This window comes from Sebastes fasciatus, chromosome 7, assembly GCF_043250625.1.
Source record: "Sebastes fasciatus isolate fSebFas1 chromosome 7, fSebFas1.pri, whole genome shotgun sequence".
NCBI classification, from domain to species: Eukaryota; Metazoa; Chordata; class Actinopteri; order Perciformes; family Sebastidae; genus Sebastes; species Sebastes fasciatus.
This window is the reverse complement of record NC_133801.1, coordinates 9,466,249-9,480,020: the sequence shown is the minus strand read 5'-3', so window position 1 is coordinate 9,480,020 and position 13,772 is coordinate 9,466,249. Positions and strand designations below refer to the sequence as shown.

General features: G+C 37.4%; 2 protein-coding genes and 1 long non-coding RNA gene across 6 annotated transcripts in view; 1 reads left to right on the top strand and 2 right to left on the bottom strand.

Annotated features, from left to right (window-relative positions):
- Nucleotides 1-7,949, bottom strand: part of ankrd13b (ankyrin repeat domain 13B) — a 54,463-nt gene extending 46,514 nt beyond the window's left edge. The window contains exons 1-2 of the mRNA XM_074641415.1: nt 7,932-7,949; nt 4,082-4,223 (exon numbers count right to left, since the gene is read on the bottom strand). Coding sequence (XP_074497516.1) covers nt 4,082-4,189 — 108 coding nt within the window. The 5' untranslated portion in view covers nt 4,190-4,223; nt 7,932-7,949. The remainder of the gene's footprint in view (nt 1-4,081; nt 4,224-7,931) is intronic.
- Nucleotides 1-13,772, bottom strand: part of LOC141771314 (uncharacterized) — a 202,033-nt gene that overhangs the window by 137,545 nt on the left and 50,716 nt on the right. The window lies entirely within an intron of this gene.
- git1 (G protein-coupled receptor kinase interacting ArfGAP 1) overlaps nt 6,925-13,772 on the top strand; it is a 26,022-nt gene continuing 19,174 nt past the window's right edge. For 3 of the 4 annotated variants that reach the window (XM_074641413.1, XM_074641414.1, XM_074641410.1), the window contains exons 1-3: nt 6,933-7,346; nt 12,413-12,546; nt 12,916-13,028. In XM_074641413.1, the coding sequence (XP_074497514.1) occupies nt 7,295-7,346; nt 12,413-12,546; nt 12,916-13,028 (299 nt within the window). In that variant the 5' untranslated portion in view covers nt 6,933-7,294. Of the gene's footprint in view, nt 7,347-12,412; nt 12,547-12,915; nt 13,029-13,772 lie in introns of all 4 variants that reach the window. The other variant, XM_074641411.1, reaches the window with a different exon arrangement.

Genomic DNA, 13,772 nt, shown 5'->3' with positions numbered 1-13,772 from the left:
TAATGATGTTTGTCACGTGTTTTCTGTACTTATGTTACGTTGTTTCTGTACGCATTTTACTTAGTTTACATACTTATTTAAAGGCCAACCATGTCATTTTTCCTAAACCTCAGTGGTTTTGTTGCCCAAACTTGAGTGAGTGTTTCATTTCATTCACCTTCATAGACGTGTGTAATATTCCCGCCTCGGTGAGGCAAATTGTGACACTGATACCGGGTTGAAATAGAATATGGTCAATAAAACCACATGGTTTACCCAATATAGATTGGTGGCCTTGATTTTCACGTTAAAAATATTTAAATTTTGAGCACACAAATCTATGCCAGTGCATGTGACACAATGTCCTAGTTAGGCATGGCAGGCAGGCCAATTAGGGCTTGGACATACTGGGTAATATTGGAGTCTTGATTTACTAGAGTGGATATATTAGCAGCTGCAGAGAGATTAACATTTTACATTTTAATTACAGTTAACTTTATTCATTATTCCTGAACATTCAACTTCCATCACTTGCCCGCAGCTATAAAAAAAAATTCCTGTGCTGTCAAAATGGTTTTGAACCGACCAGAGCCATGGGAGTCCTACAATTACCCAGAATGCTTCTTGACACCTGTCATAGGCATCACACATGTGCATGTATGTGTGTTTCATGTGTGTGTGAATGACAGCAGCTCGGGGTTGGAGCATAATGGTGTGTGCCTGTGTGTGTGTGTGCTGTCCTAGTTTAAGCAGCACCACACATACACACTAGGGGCTCAGGTTACCATATAAAGTTCAGCCACAACATAAAGTGGATGACAAATGGGTTTCCGGATGTGATGCTGACATTATACTAATTTTATTAATTAAGTAGCTTATATAAATTCAGGATGTAAAATGTTTGACTATGCAAAAAAGCACTGCGTTTCACAACACATGCAAAACCATGATGCATACTTTACGTGTGCACACACCCACACACAAGTACGTAGAAACAAATACAACAGCAAGGGATACGGAGGTAGTTTGAATAGTTACAGTTATAGACTGAGCAGAAGTTCATCAACAATGAGAGGGGAACAAGAGAAGAAAGAAGTGAAGCTCTCGTTTTCTGTTGTTGTTTACTACCTGTCTCCTCACAACTTGCTCTGATCTACCATCAAACACAGAGAGATGATAACTGAGGTTTAGGGTCTAGGAGAGAGCTTCTGGAAGTGGCATGAAAAGAGCATGGAATAATGGTTGTTGTGAAAAACGAAAAAAAAATAAAAATAAAAAGTCATATTCTCTGGTTTTCTCTCTTTTTATTTCGTTTGTTGTTCTTTTGACAGCATTAAACTGCTTTAAAGCCATAAAAACAATGGAAGCTCTGAAATCCAGTATAGTCAAGAAGCCAGGGGATTCATTGAAATAGATGGTGTGTGTCGGCATAGGTTTAAAATGTGCATAGATTTAAGGTCTCACAGTGTTCAATGTTTCATAACGTCTCTACTCTGGTGAACAACATTACAGATTATATCGACATTTGTCTGCCATGATAGTTGGAACAGACGGATCTACACTGAGACTTACAATAAAAAAAGAGTCGTTATCCTACACAAGCACAAGAGGAGGGTGACTAATCGTGCTGATTTACTATAAGGATCAGCATCAAATCCTTTTTGATTCTGAACACTTTGAGATGTTCAACAGATTTGTGTTTGTTCTCACACAAGAAAAGGAACTACAAGTCAGTCAGTTGGCTTAGTTTATAAAAAGATCAGATATGATATAAAGGTCCTGGATGAAAATGCACAGCAGACGAGCAATAACGTTTGCATCATAAATATATTTATAGATGCAAGGGTTCCTGAAAAATGAATGACAACGGGGTTGCGAGGGATAATTTATTGAGTTTATCTGTGTTATCCAAACATGCCAAAAGTTTCAGTTTTAGGGCTGCCCCCTCTTAGTCGATTAGTTGACTAATTGGTCATTTTGGTCTTAGTCGACTAGGATTTCTTTAGTCAATTAGTCATTTTTTTATGCTTTTTTCATGCTGAATGACTTATTTCCAAGAAACTTATGAGCACATCTCTGGTATACACAAGATTACAAGTGGTGCTTTTGTGTGATTCTTTGTGGAGAAACTCAGTTTCACAGATCTGTCGATTAAATCATCTAATCAATTATTTGACAAAATTGTATGAGTATTAGTCGTCTAAGAAGTTCTTTGGTCGAGGACAGTCCTAATTCAGTTTAGAGAAGTTGATTACCACATGACAATAATTAATATTTTACCAACAATTTATGATTTCACGTAAATAAATCTCAGCCGAGGGTGTTAGGAATTTGGTCACTAGTTTTAGAGTCGTCCTGCATGAGCAAAAGTGTTGGATCAGTTTTGGATTTTGACCAGTTGGTGGTACTAGATGAAAAGTCAGGGATCATTAGAATGAATCCTCTGGGGACCGTGAACATGAACATCTGCTCTATTTCAAATTTCATGGCAATTCATCCAATAGCTGTCACTTGTCAAGACATTTTTTAAGTGCTGGACTAATGGATCAACTTAAACCAATGTACCAATGAAGAGTCATCTGTTCATTTCAATTCAGTGTTGAGCCAGCGGGGTATGAAAATTAGTGTTCAACAACTGCAAAGCAACATAATTTTGCCATCTCTGTCTCAAGAGCACATGGTTCATTTCCAGCTCCCCTTTCAATGAAATACACTGCGTTACCTCTGACATTGACTTGAATACTAGAGGTCTTAGTCCGTTCTTAGAGCCTCTTCACTGTGAGGTGTATTCAGTTTTGCCATTTATATCCCAATAGTTATAATTATGGTCAACAATTAAATGGTAAATGTCACTATACTGTAGCACACTCCCTTACTGTAAATGTAGGGATTGTGATAAACCATATGATTGATGCCTTTAGGGCACTTGCTGGCCATTTTGGTGTAAAGAAAAAGCTTCAAAGGTTATGATTTTGTAACCACAGGAAGGTACGAGTGTGCATGTGTAGACAAGTGTGATGTCTTGAGACCGCTGCATGATGCATGCACTCGGCAATCTGTTTAGTTGCGAACCTGCAGAGCATCTCTTATATAATGGCAAAGCGCTTTCATACATTTGCAAAAAAAAAGAGACTAAATTCACAAGCATGCATGCGCTTACACACTCTCTCTCGCTCACATACACACACAATAATGTAATTCTTATCATATAATCAAAACCGTTCACCCTGAGCTGAAGTACTCACACAATTTGTGAAAATATTTTTCCAAGCTTTTGATTATGACAAACATGTTCTCTGACACAACACCTTAATGATTCCATTACTGTATTTACTGTGGTGGTTGGCAACTGTTCGCCCACATGCTCAGTATCTGCATTGTCTCACCCACTCACAAATGGTTTAGGTGCTGGGTGGGAAGGTAGAGAGAGAGCCTACGGTTTTGAGTAGATCACGCAATATTGCTGCTTACACACACACACACAGGCGTGAAGCACCTCTGACTCTGACAAACCAAGCACACACACACACACACACACACAGAAACACTGCAACACCATCAGGGTCAGCAATTACAGTCATTTGCATTTTTTTTCCAGGAATAAACTCCAGTTACAACTTCTCATTGCATATTAAAAATTACTGATATGATGGATATATTAACACAAATCCTTGACATATAAAGTATGTTACTGTGTGATTTGACAAAAAAAAAGAAAATAGTGTAAATGCAAGTGGTCTACAAGTGTCCCCCTCTCAACCCCACAGATAACAATTAACTGTGCTATTCCCAGTTATTTCATGAATGAGGTGCTCCATGGATCAGAATCAGAATCAGAATCAGAATTGTGTTTATTGCCAGGTGTAAGAGGTATACATTAGGAATTTGCTTTTGGTTTTGTTGGTGCAAGTAAGCAGTATAATAACAAAAGAATAGATCAAAATAAAAATAATAATATAGATGGCATCTATACCAGCACCTATTACAGTAGGCTAAATCTATGGACACACACACGCCCATAATAAACGCTTAGAATAAAGACACAGGCCTATATGTCTGTGAGGATAAGATGCTGATTTGATGGCTCTTCACCATGTCTCACCTGCTCGTTCGTTGCCAGCTCTTTCTCCAGCTGTCGGTGTTTGTTGTGCCACACCAAATAGTGAATAGGATAACGACTCTTCTCCGGAGTTTTCTTAGCAGAAATCATCCTCGGATCATAGTTTGCCTCCTCGACTTCTTCTCTGTGTATTGTAAGGATACTTTGTTGTTAATTTGAGCTATATAATCAAACCTATCATCCTTTTTATCGGTGGTGATGCCCAAAGGCGTATTATAGTGGTAGCCTTTTGCGCGTCAGAAACAGTGAATGATTATTCCCTCCTTAGAATAAACAGCAAACCCAGTTATAGAATAAAAACCCCTCGTTTGATTGTCTCCGTAGAGGCTACACCTTTATTTCTTAACCACCCGTTCCTCCACCTCTCTCTCTCTCTTTCTCTCTCTCCTCTGCCTACTCTAACACATCTATCCTCCTCCTCTCCTCCCATCCGGTGGTGACTGAGAAAAATGCGTTGACAAGCTGCAATGAAATGTGCGCACACTCAGCCAATCCGCTGTCATGGATGTTGAGATAAAACATATGCCTCGTGAAAAAAAAAAAGAACTGCAGAAATTATATGTTTAAAAGGGAAACTACATAGCATAATAACCCCCTACAGGAATCTCCAAGTAGTGATATACTGGAGAGGTAAAAACCAAAAATACCATACGCACAAATTCAGGATTAAAATGTATACATTTAAAGTCTAAATCTCAAGTCTAATCCTGTACTCCTTTAGTGTGTTTTTTTGTTCAATGTCATGCTTCTGCATAACATCTTGTTTGTGTTACATGCTATTTCTAGTTTTTTGTTTTATTTAATTCAAATTTAGATTTGGTGTTTTTGATTTTTGGTTTAATTCTATTGTTTTTTCGTAAATATATTTTATGGATTTTCAAAGTCTTTATCCAACAAGAGAAGAAAATACAAAACATATATATTTGACTTAAATAAACCCGTTAAACCCATAGGATTACAGGTTACAGAATACATTCAGGTGAAGGACGGAAAAACATAAGATAACTAAATAAATACAAATAAAAATAACATTAAAATTTGAATTTAAATTAAAATTAAAATTAAAATTAAAATTAAAATTAAAATTAAAAATTAAAAATTAAAAAAAATGAAATAAAAGGGAGGGGGATTGCTCACTACTGTAATGTGACATTTATGGGTAATAATAATCATAATAATAACATAAAAATGTTCCATATACATAAATAAATAAATAAATAAACAAGTTTTGTTAAGGAAGGTATTCATCAGTATGTCAGTTAAGGTTTTAAAGGGGACCATTCATCTGTTGCTAGCAGGTCTATTGCTTTAAAAATTCCACAGATGCAAAACATCCGCAGTAGGCCTAGTTAATATTGAACCAATCCTTATATTGCTGTTTAAATGAGACAACAAAGTAGGTCTCAGGTCAATGGGATGTCTTACATTTAAATGTCCCATATTGTAAAAAGTGAGATTTTCATGTCTTTTATATTATAAAGCAGGTTTAAGTGCTTTATAAAATTATGTTAAACTATCAAAACACTCAATATACAGAGAAATACACACAGCCCGTATTCAGTAATTGTGTGTTTGAAACAAGCTGTTATAGGATTTCTGTCCATTTGTGATGTCACAAATGTACAATATTTAGATCATTACACCGTTTTAAACATAAACATTCTAAATGTGTCCCAGTTTATTTCCTGTTGCAGTGTATGTAAATAACATCAGCTGACAGGAAGTAAACACCCAAGCTGTTACCTAGCAACGCAGTTCCGATGCAATTCCATTGAAATGCACTAAAACGGAGCGTTTCATACAGAGGGTAAATGCAGGTATATTCAGACAGACGGTATGAGGCAAATAAAGTTTTTTTTTTTAACATTATAGTATGTAAACATGTTATAGTAGAAACACAAAATACAAGTATGAACCTGAAAATGAGCATGATATGGGACCTTTAAATCCTGTTAATAAATATCTATAGCTAAATTTTTTCCCCGCTAAATATTGGTGAGTTGATTTTTCTATATCTTGTCTGTGAAATGCATCTCACCTTTAAAGAATGACATCATTATTTCACCCCTCCCCCCTCCCTGCTCCTCCATAGGTAGGCTGCAGGGATGCTGGGTTACAGGTTACAGAATACATTCAGGTGAAGGACGGAAAAAACACAAGATAACTAAATAAATTAAAATTAAAATTAAATTTTAAATTTTAAATTTTAAATTTTAAATTTTAAATTTTAAATTTTAAATTTTGATTTAATAAATAAAAGGGAGGGGGATTGCTCACTACTGTAATGGGACATTTATGGGTTCCACCCTTGGTTTAATTTTTATATGTGTTTTATTTGAATTTGTGTGTTGTTGACAGAATGAAATAAAAATACATGTGATAACAACAACAGCAATAAAATAGTAATAATAATAATAATAATAATAATAATAACATAAAAATGTTCCATATAAATACATAAATAAATAAGTTTTGTTAAAGGAAGATATTCTTCAGTATGTCAGTTAAGGTTTTAAAGGGGACCATGGTACTTTCATCTTTTGCTAGCAGGGCTATTGCTTTAACATTTCACAGATGCAAAACATCCGCAGTAGGCCTAAATATAATATTGAACCAATCCTTATATTGCTGTCCAGGTCAATGGGAAGTCTTACATTTAAATCCTGTTCATAAATATCTAACTCCATTTTTTTTTTTTTATATATTGTTGCATTGATTTTTCTATGTCTTGCTCTATTTTTTCTGTGAAATCCATCTCACCTTTAAAGAATGACAGCATTATTTCACCCCTCCCTGCTCCTCCATAGGTAGGCTGCAGGGATGCTGCTGGGTGTGTGTGTGTGTGTGCGGAAACTGACAGGTAGAGAGAGCTGCCGTCTCTCGGTGAGTCGCAGGCGATGCAACGAACAGATTTTAGTAAATATTCAGATATGAGGTTCATACAAACATAGCCAGATGTTTGCATAACTTACAGCTCCAGAGTTTGAGTGCAGCAGTGGACGTGGGCGAAGAAGAGACACCGCAAGGAACAGATTCAACCAGTCAGCTGGCTCCGGGAGAACCCATCACACCAACCCGGCTTCCGGGGATTCAGGGGCCGCATCGGTTGACGGCAGACGTCGGTGTGAGAATCAGGGCGAAACATCATCCAGCCGCACATCAACCATCTCAATAACAGCCACTTTTTCTTCCGAGATGTCAAGAAAGCTACAAAGGACAGAAGTCTGCGCCGACTGCAGTGCGCCAGGTAGGAAAAATAAATCACAAAATACTGGAACAATACGTCAGAGGAGGGCGATAACAAGGCCGAATCTGCTGTGACTGTCAGCGGGTCCGCAGAGTAGGAAAACACCAGGCTTTCCAAGCGTCGCTTAGGCCGCAAATAAACTGAAAAATAGGCGTGTTGAAAAAATCTTTACTCTAATAGCTTCTCATCGTTAATTAAGCAGCTTAATATATATTTAACCAATATATGAGGGTTTATTTGCTGCAGTGGACAATTTAAGTGTCATATTTATGTCTTCTTTCTGCTCGGAGAGACGTTTGTTTTGATTTTTCGTGACCGTTGGGACAGATAACGCGTTAGCTTAGCATTAGCTACACGTTAGCTTAGCATTAGCTACACGTTAGCTTAGCATTAGCTTAGACTTAGCTTAGCATTAGCTTAGCCTTAGCTTAGCATAAGCTAACGAAGCAGCAACGATGTTGACTCACTGCGCTGCGGGCTATTATTATTATTATTATTATTAAACATCTTAGCTTACACCACCATACACTAACATACAATATCATGATTATATTTCATTTATTATAGTTATTGTTAAGCTCTTACCTGCCTGCGGCGTTTTGTGATTGTGTACCTGGCTAACAGTTGCTAGTTTAGCTTAGCTTAACGTTAGCTAGTCTAAGCTAAGTTGTTGCTATGAGCTGTTTCAGCAGCTACAGTCTTCTTATAGGACTCTGACATTAGTTGTTGGTAGTTTCTGTAGACTGTTGGGAAAGCCCTGATTAAGTTTACCTATTTGAGTGAAGATTTTTATGTTTTAAACTCATTTATTTCACTGTTCCACACAAATTAAATAAGGCTGAGGGATTTTAAAGGAGCAAATTCATTTGAGAGTCACACCTAAAGTGGCACATTTAACCTAATTCAACATGAAAAAGAATAAACATGTCAGAGAAAAGTAATCCATATTATTGTGCATGAAATAGGTATGAGTTTGAGTGAAGATTTGTATGTTTTATACTCATATATTTCTTCATTTTGTTCCAGAAATGAAATAGTCAGGGATTTTAAAGGAGCAAATTCATTTGAAAGTCACACCTAAAGTGGCACATTTAACCTAATTCAACATTAAGTCAAAAAGAATAAACCTGTCAGAGAAAAAGTAATATGTTATCCATATTATTGTGCATGAAATAGGTATGACCACTGCAATGAAGCGTTCATGTCTGCAGGTTACTACTCATTTATTTCACTGTTCCACACAAATTAAATAACACTGAGGGAATTTAAAGGAGCAAATTCATTTGAGAGTCACACCTAAAGTGGCACATTTAACCTAATTCAATATGAAAAAGAATAAACATGTCAGAGAAAAGTAATCCATATTATTGTGCATGAAATAGGTATGAGTTTGAGTGAAGATTTGTATGTAGTATACTCAATTATTTCACTGTTCCACCCTTTAGAAATTAAATAGTCAGGGAATTTAAAGGAGAAAATTAATTTGAGAGTCACCCTAAAGTGGCACATTTAACCCAATTCAACAGTCAGAGAAAAAGTAATATGTTATCCATATTATTGTGCATGAAATAGGTAGGACCACTGCAATGAAGCGTTCATGTCTGCAGATTACTACTAATTTATTTCACTGTTCCACACAAATTAAATAACGCTGAGGGAATTTAAAGGAGCAAATTCATTTGAAAGTCACACCTAAAGTGGCACATTTAACCTAATTCAACATGAAAAATAATAAACCTGTCATAGCAAAAGTAATCCATATTATTGTGCATGAAATAGGTATGACCACTGCGATGAACGTTCATGTCTGTAGGTTACTTTTACCTCGTCGCCCGCATCATCTGTGTTTTTGTCAGAAAGTAGAGGTATAGTGCCAAATCCACCTTGGTATCCCCTCCCCTTGCCTCTCTACCTTGTAGCCTCACACGTCCTCATGTCTAGTTTGAAGCTCTTGATGTGTGTTGCCTGCATTCATTCATGTGCATTACAACAGCTGCCTTCTTCACAGCTGCTCCCCCTGATAGCAGTGTGTGTGTGTGTGTGTCTTTGTGTGCAAAAACTGTCATAAGCTTTAGGGCCCTACTACTCAGTGTTCAAAATCTTGCTGCTTCATGACCTGAACCTATTTCTTGCTACTACTGTACACTCCTGCTGTCTGTTCTCCTGCCCCCTCAATTGCATTTCCTACGTAATAATCTGACCAGCACTAACCAACTGAACTTGAACGTGTTTACTTGAATGCCATTAGCAATTTACAATATGATTAATATGTGATGTGACAAATTAAACGTGTTTGGAAAAGTGTGCATCATTTTCATAATGGTGGTGAGCTTGTTTGTGTACCTGTTACTAGCTGTTTATTTCTTCTACTACCTACCATCCTAGCCCCTCCTTACGACGACATGCACACACACGCATTGCGTTCTGCAAAATGCTGACCTAGCCACTGGTGACAGGCCACCTCCCTAGTACTACCCAGCTTTGTGTCGTAGGGATAACTCGATGGCATGGCTACAAAGGACGACTGATACTCCCAGTCCAAGCCAAGCCTCAGGAGGCTTTAATGTCATGCCGTGGCAATCTGCACAGTTTATAGCAACAATGAATCACGTTGTCATGATAGTAAACTCTTTATTGAGCACAGATGCAATTGTATAAGAAACTGAGACTCTTTGTGCAAGCATTTAGAGCAGTTTGACAGTGGCGTCCAGTTCCTATATCGTGTTATGTTGTGTTACTGTTGATGTTGTGACCGGTGTTTGGTCAAGTTTAAAAAGCAAACCTTTGAGAAAATACAAACTGTCTGTATGAATTGCAACCTAGTAGTGACTTGGGCCAGCAAGTGGACCTACATGTTGCTCCTGGATATTAAAATGGTTATTTAAAGCTGTAAGACTCCTCCAGTATGAAATATGATTTAACCTGTGATATGTTTTAGTGTGGAAACTTACCAGTCAAATTATGTAAATGCAAGCAAGTTACATTTGTTATTTCAGCAGGAGTTTTCCACCCTTTAAATGTTATCATTCACCATTAATACTCATTGTAATACATGTTTTTTATGCAGGCTTAAGTGGCAGTTATAAAAACAAATGTCAATGCTGTATTGATGAATTAGGCCAACTTTAGGCTAAATTATGTCATGCTGCAGATTTGGCCAATACTTGCTGCCAATAGTCTATTCAGGTCTAATAGCTTAATGGTGTAGCCTCATATTGATCCAGCGAGCCAAGCAGATAGCATAGCCTGTGGGAGTTTTTATATTTATTACGCAGATTAAGGAATTAAATTGCTGCAGTCCAGCCTTTAAAGCCTACGGGCTACTGTTCTAAACCAGGCTATAGCTCTTATCAAAGCCATTTTGCATCGCTGCTACTTTTTCTGCAGGCGAAAAGACTTACAGCATGCCAGTTCATCTGATGATGGATTATTTTAGCTCCATTAATACCCTAAGCCCAGACAGTTTTATCCTGGCCTGAGAGTGACTAATACAGATAGGAGATGTGTGTGTTTGTGAATGCATCATGTGCATGTAAGTGTGCATATATTTGTTTTGATATTGCAGATTGTATTAGTCGTGAGCTGCTCATCACATCAGGGTCCTGAGGGCATAAACATGACCCAGACTCTATGACTAGTCTGCCAGTGTCAGTAGACTGGCATTGGCTTTAGCTGCTTCCCCTCCCATTCTCACATCATTCACACTCATCTATTCTGATGTCGGGTAGAAAGAAGTGATGTTCCTGCCAGAATAATGCACGCCACTGCAATATCACACCGAACAGACTAAAACAAATACCAAATGTTGTTATGGAAACCTCAGACTTCTGTCGAAAACTCGTAGATGTGACATTTGGCGCAGCCAGTGAGGCATTGGTCTTATACCAAGCTGCTTATGACTGAAAGGTTAGAGTTTATTTGGTTTGTGTATGCGTGTAGAAGCATGCACATGTTTGTGATATTTCCGTCATCTGAAATGTCTTCAACTATTTACCATTTCCCCTTTTCACATAGACTATTGCTGTAATATATAATATGGTAAAAATATTCTGGACTTGTGTTACTTTGACTCTGACTTTGACCTTCAGCCTTACTTACTGATTAGTTTAAATTATTCTTATAGGTTCAATTGAGCCCTACAATAAGGCCTAACAAGTAATGGAGTATACTGGACTAAGGGGAGCTGTATTACAACCCAATATATATGATAATCAGTGTGTATGATCCAGTTTCATACAGGTATTTAGTACTTCCATAGCATCTTCTAACTGTAGCTAACACAACTCACAAAGGCTGTCAGATAATGCAGTGTTATGATGTATATGTTCTTCATATAATCATACTGAGATATTACTGTTGACAGTTTTCATGTCTAATTATTATAAATGATTGTAAGTAAAATATTACTATTATTATTGCAAAATTAATTACAACACTATCTGGTAAACACAGCTGTTTGCTTAATTACAAAGATGCATATCTTTATCCTCATTGATAGCAAGCTTGCTTTGCTTTTAATGTGCCTTATAAAATACTATAATTGCACATTCATTTGTGAAATGTAAATGACTTCATTGGAGTTTTGCTGATAAAGGATCACTGTACTTAAACTTCATGGTGTTGCTCATCTTTAAGTTTGTCATTCTGTGTATACATATCCACATCATTCATTAAACACCTCTTACTGCATGTTAGCAACTGAGAAAAGAGGACTAAAGTGAGCATATGTTTGACTTGACCTTGAATGAGAAAAGAGGACTAAAAGGAGCATGTGTCTGATTTGACCTTGAGCGAAGCCTGGGCAGGGTAGCAGTGTAGGTCTTCTTAATTGGGAGAAAAAAAGCCACCCATACAGTTCTGCTGTGGTAATAAACTGTAATTTGCCCCTCCATATTATAACCCTTGTATATTGAAGGGTTTATTGTATTATTGTAACACACCCTGGACTAAAGTGACTGTTGTTTGTGGTGAAGCACTTCTTTACAATGCTGAAAAAGTCTTTCCATCACACACAGCATGTTTATAAGGTTTGTAATCCCATTCATCTCGTTGTGTTCGCCTATCAGACCCGGGCTGGACCAGTATCAACCGAGGGGTCCTGATCTGTGATGAATGCTGTTCTGTCCACCGCAGCTTGGGCCGCCATATCTCCATAGTCAAGCACCTGAGGCACAGCGGATGGCCTCCCGCACTACTGCAGGTAAGGCTGAGAAATGAAGAGTGAAGGAAAAGGAAATTAAGTTAAAGCAAATACAGTACCTGGGGCCCAGAATACTACTACAGAAGATGAGGACTAGTACAGAAATCTGACTCGGCACTGAGGATGCAAATCCATTCCCCCAGGTTTTCCTGTGTTTATTTGTATTTTCTCTACTTTTGTTAAATTCTATACACATTCATCTGTTTGTACACATACTTTTAGCTTTTTAGTCATGAAAATAATAAATTAAAAACATTGCAATACAATAATGCATTTGGGCTGCAACGTGACTCACCAGAATATTCTTATAATTTTCTTGCATTGCGGTGAACCATCAATGAGTCACTGCTGCGTGTGTGTGTGTTTCAGATGGTTCAGACCTTGGCCAGTAACGGGGCCAACTCCATATGGGAGCACAGTCTCCTGGACCCTGCTCAGGTACAGAGCGGACGTAGGAAACCCAACCCCCAGGACAAAGTCCAGTAAGTTTACTCCCTACAGGCTTAAATACACAGATCAAAACGACCACACATCTCCCACCAATCACCTTTGCTAGGGGAAATTATTGTCCCTGCTGCACAGGAATGTTATATAACCTTTCTGGACTTAATTGTTGTTTGCAGTAGTGAAGAGCAATTGTACCCAGTTGTTCCTTAATGACCTCTAAACAGTTGTCTCTTAGTCGTGGATCACCTTCCTAATGAATACTGTTCTGTTCTCAATAGGATCTTTGTATACTAAATTGAGGATAGGGTTTGTTGTGCTTCTTTTGGGTTGAAATGTGGCTATGGGAGTGTTATGATGCAGGAAATCTTCTGTTCATTTCACTTAATGTGTGGAAGCACATTGTGCACAATCTCTTAATATGTACTGTATTTTATATTGTGTTAATGTCTTTGTAAAACAAGTAGGAGTCTAGTAGTAACCATTAAATCTGGCTCATTCAGTAAGATGTGTAGGAGCCCCAATCTGGAAGAGAAACAGCCAACTTGCTAAGGTGTGTAGTTCTTAACTTAAACTTGTAATAAGATTGGGATTTTCACCGAACATAAAGAATCAAAAAGAGAACAAGAAAAGTGAAATGAATAATGTGGCATTCAGTAAAAACAGGACACCTGAAATATGTTTAGCAGAGCATAATTTAAATGACCCAAAGACCTGGACTGTAGTGGTAAATATGATTTTTTTTCTCACATAGATTAACGCCCTTTTTCTGAGAGAATTTT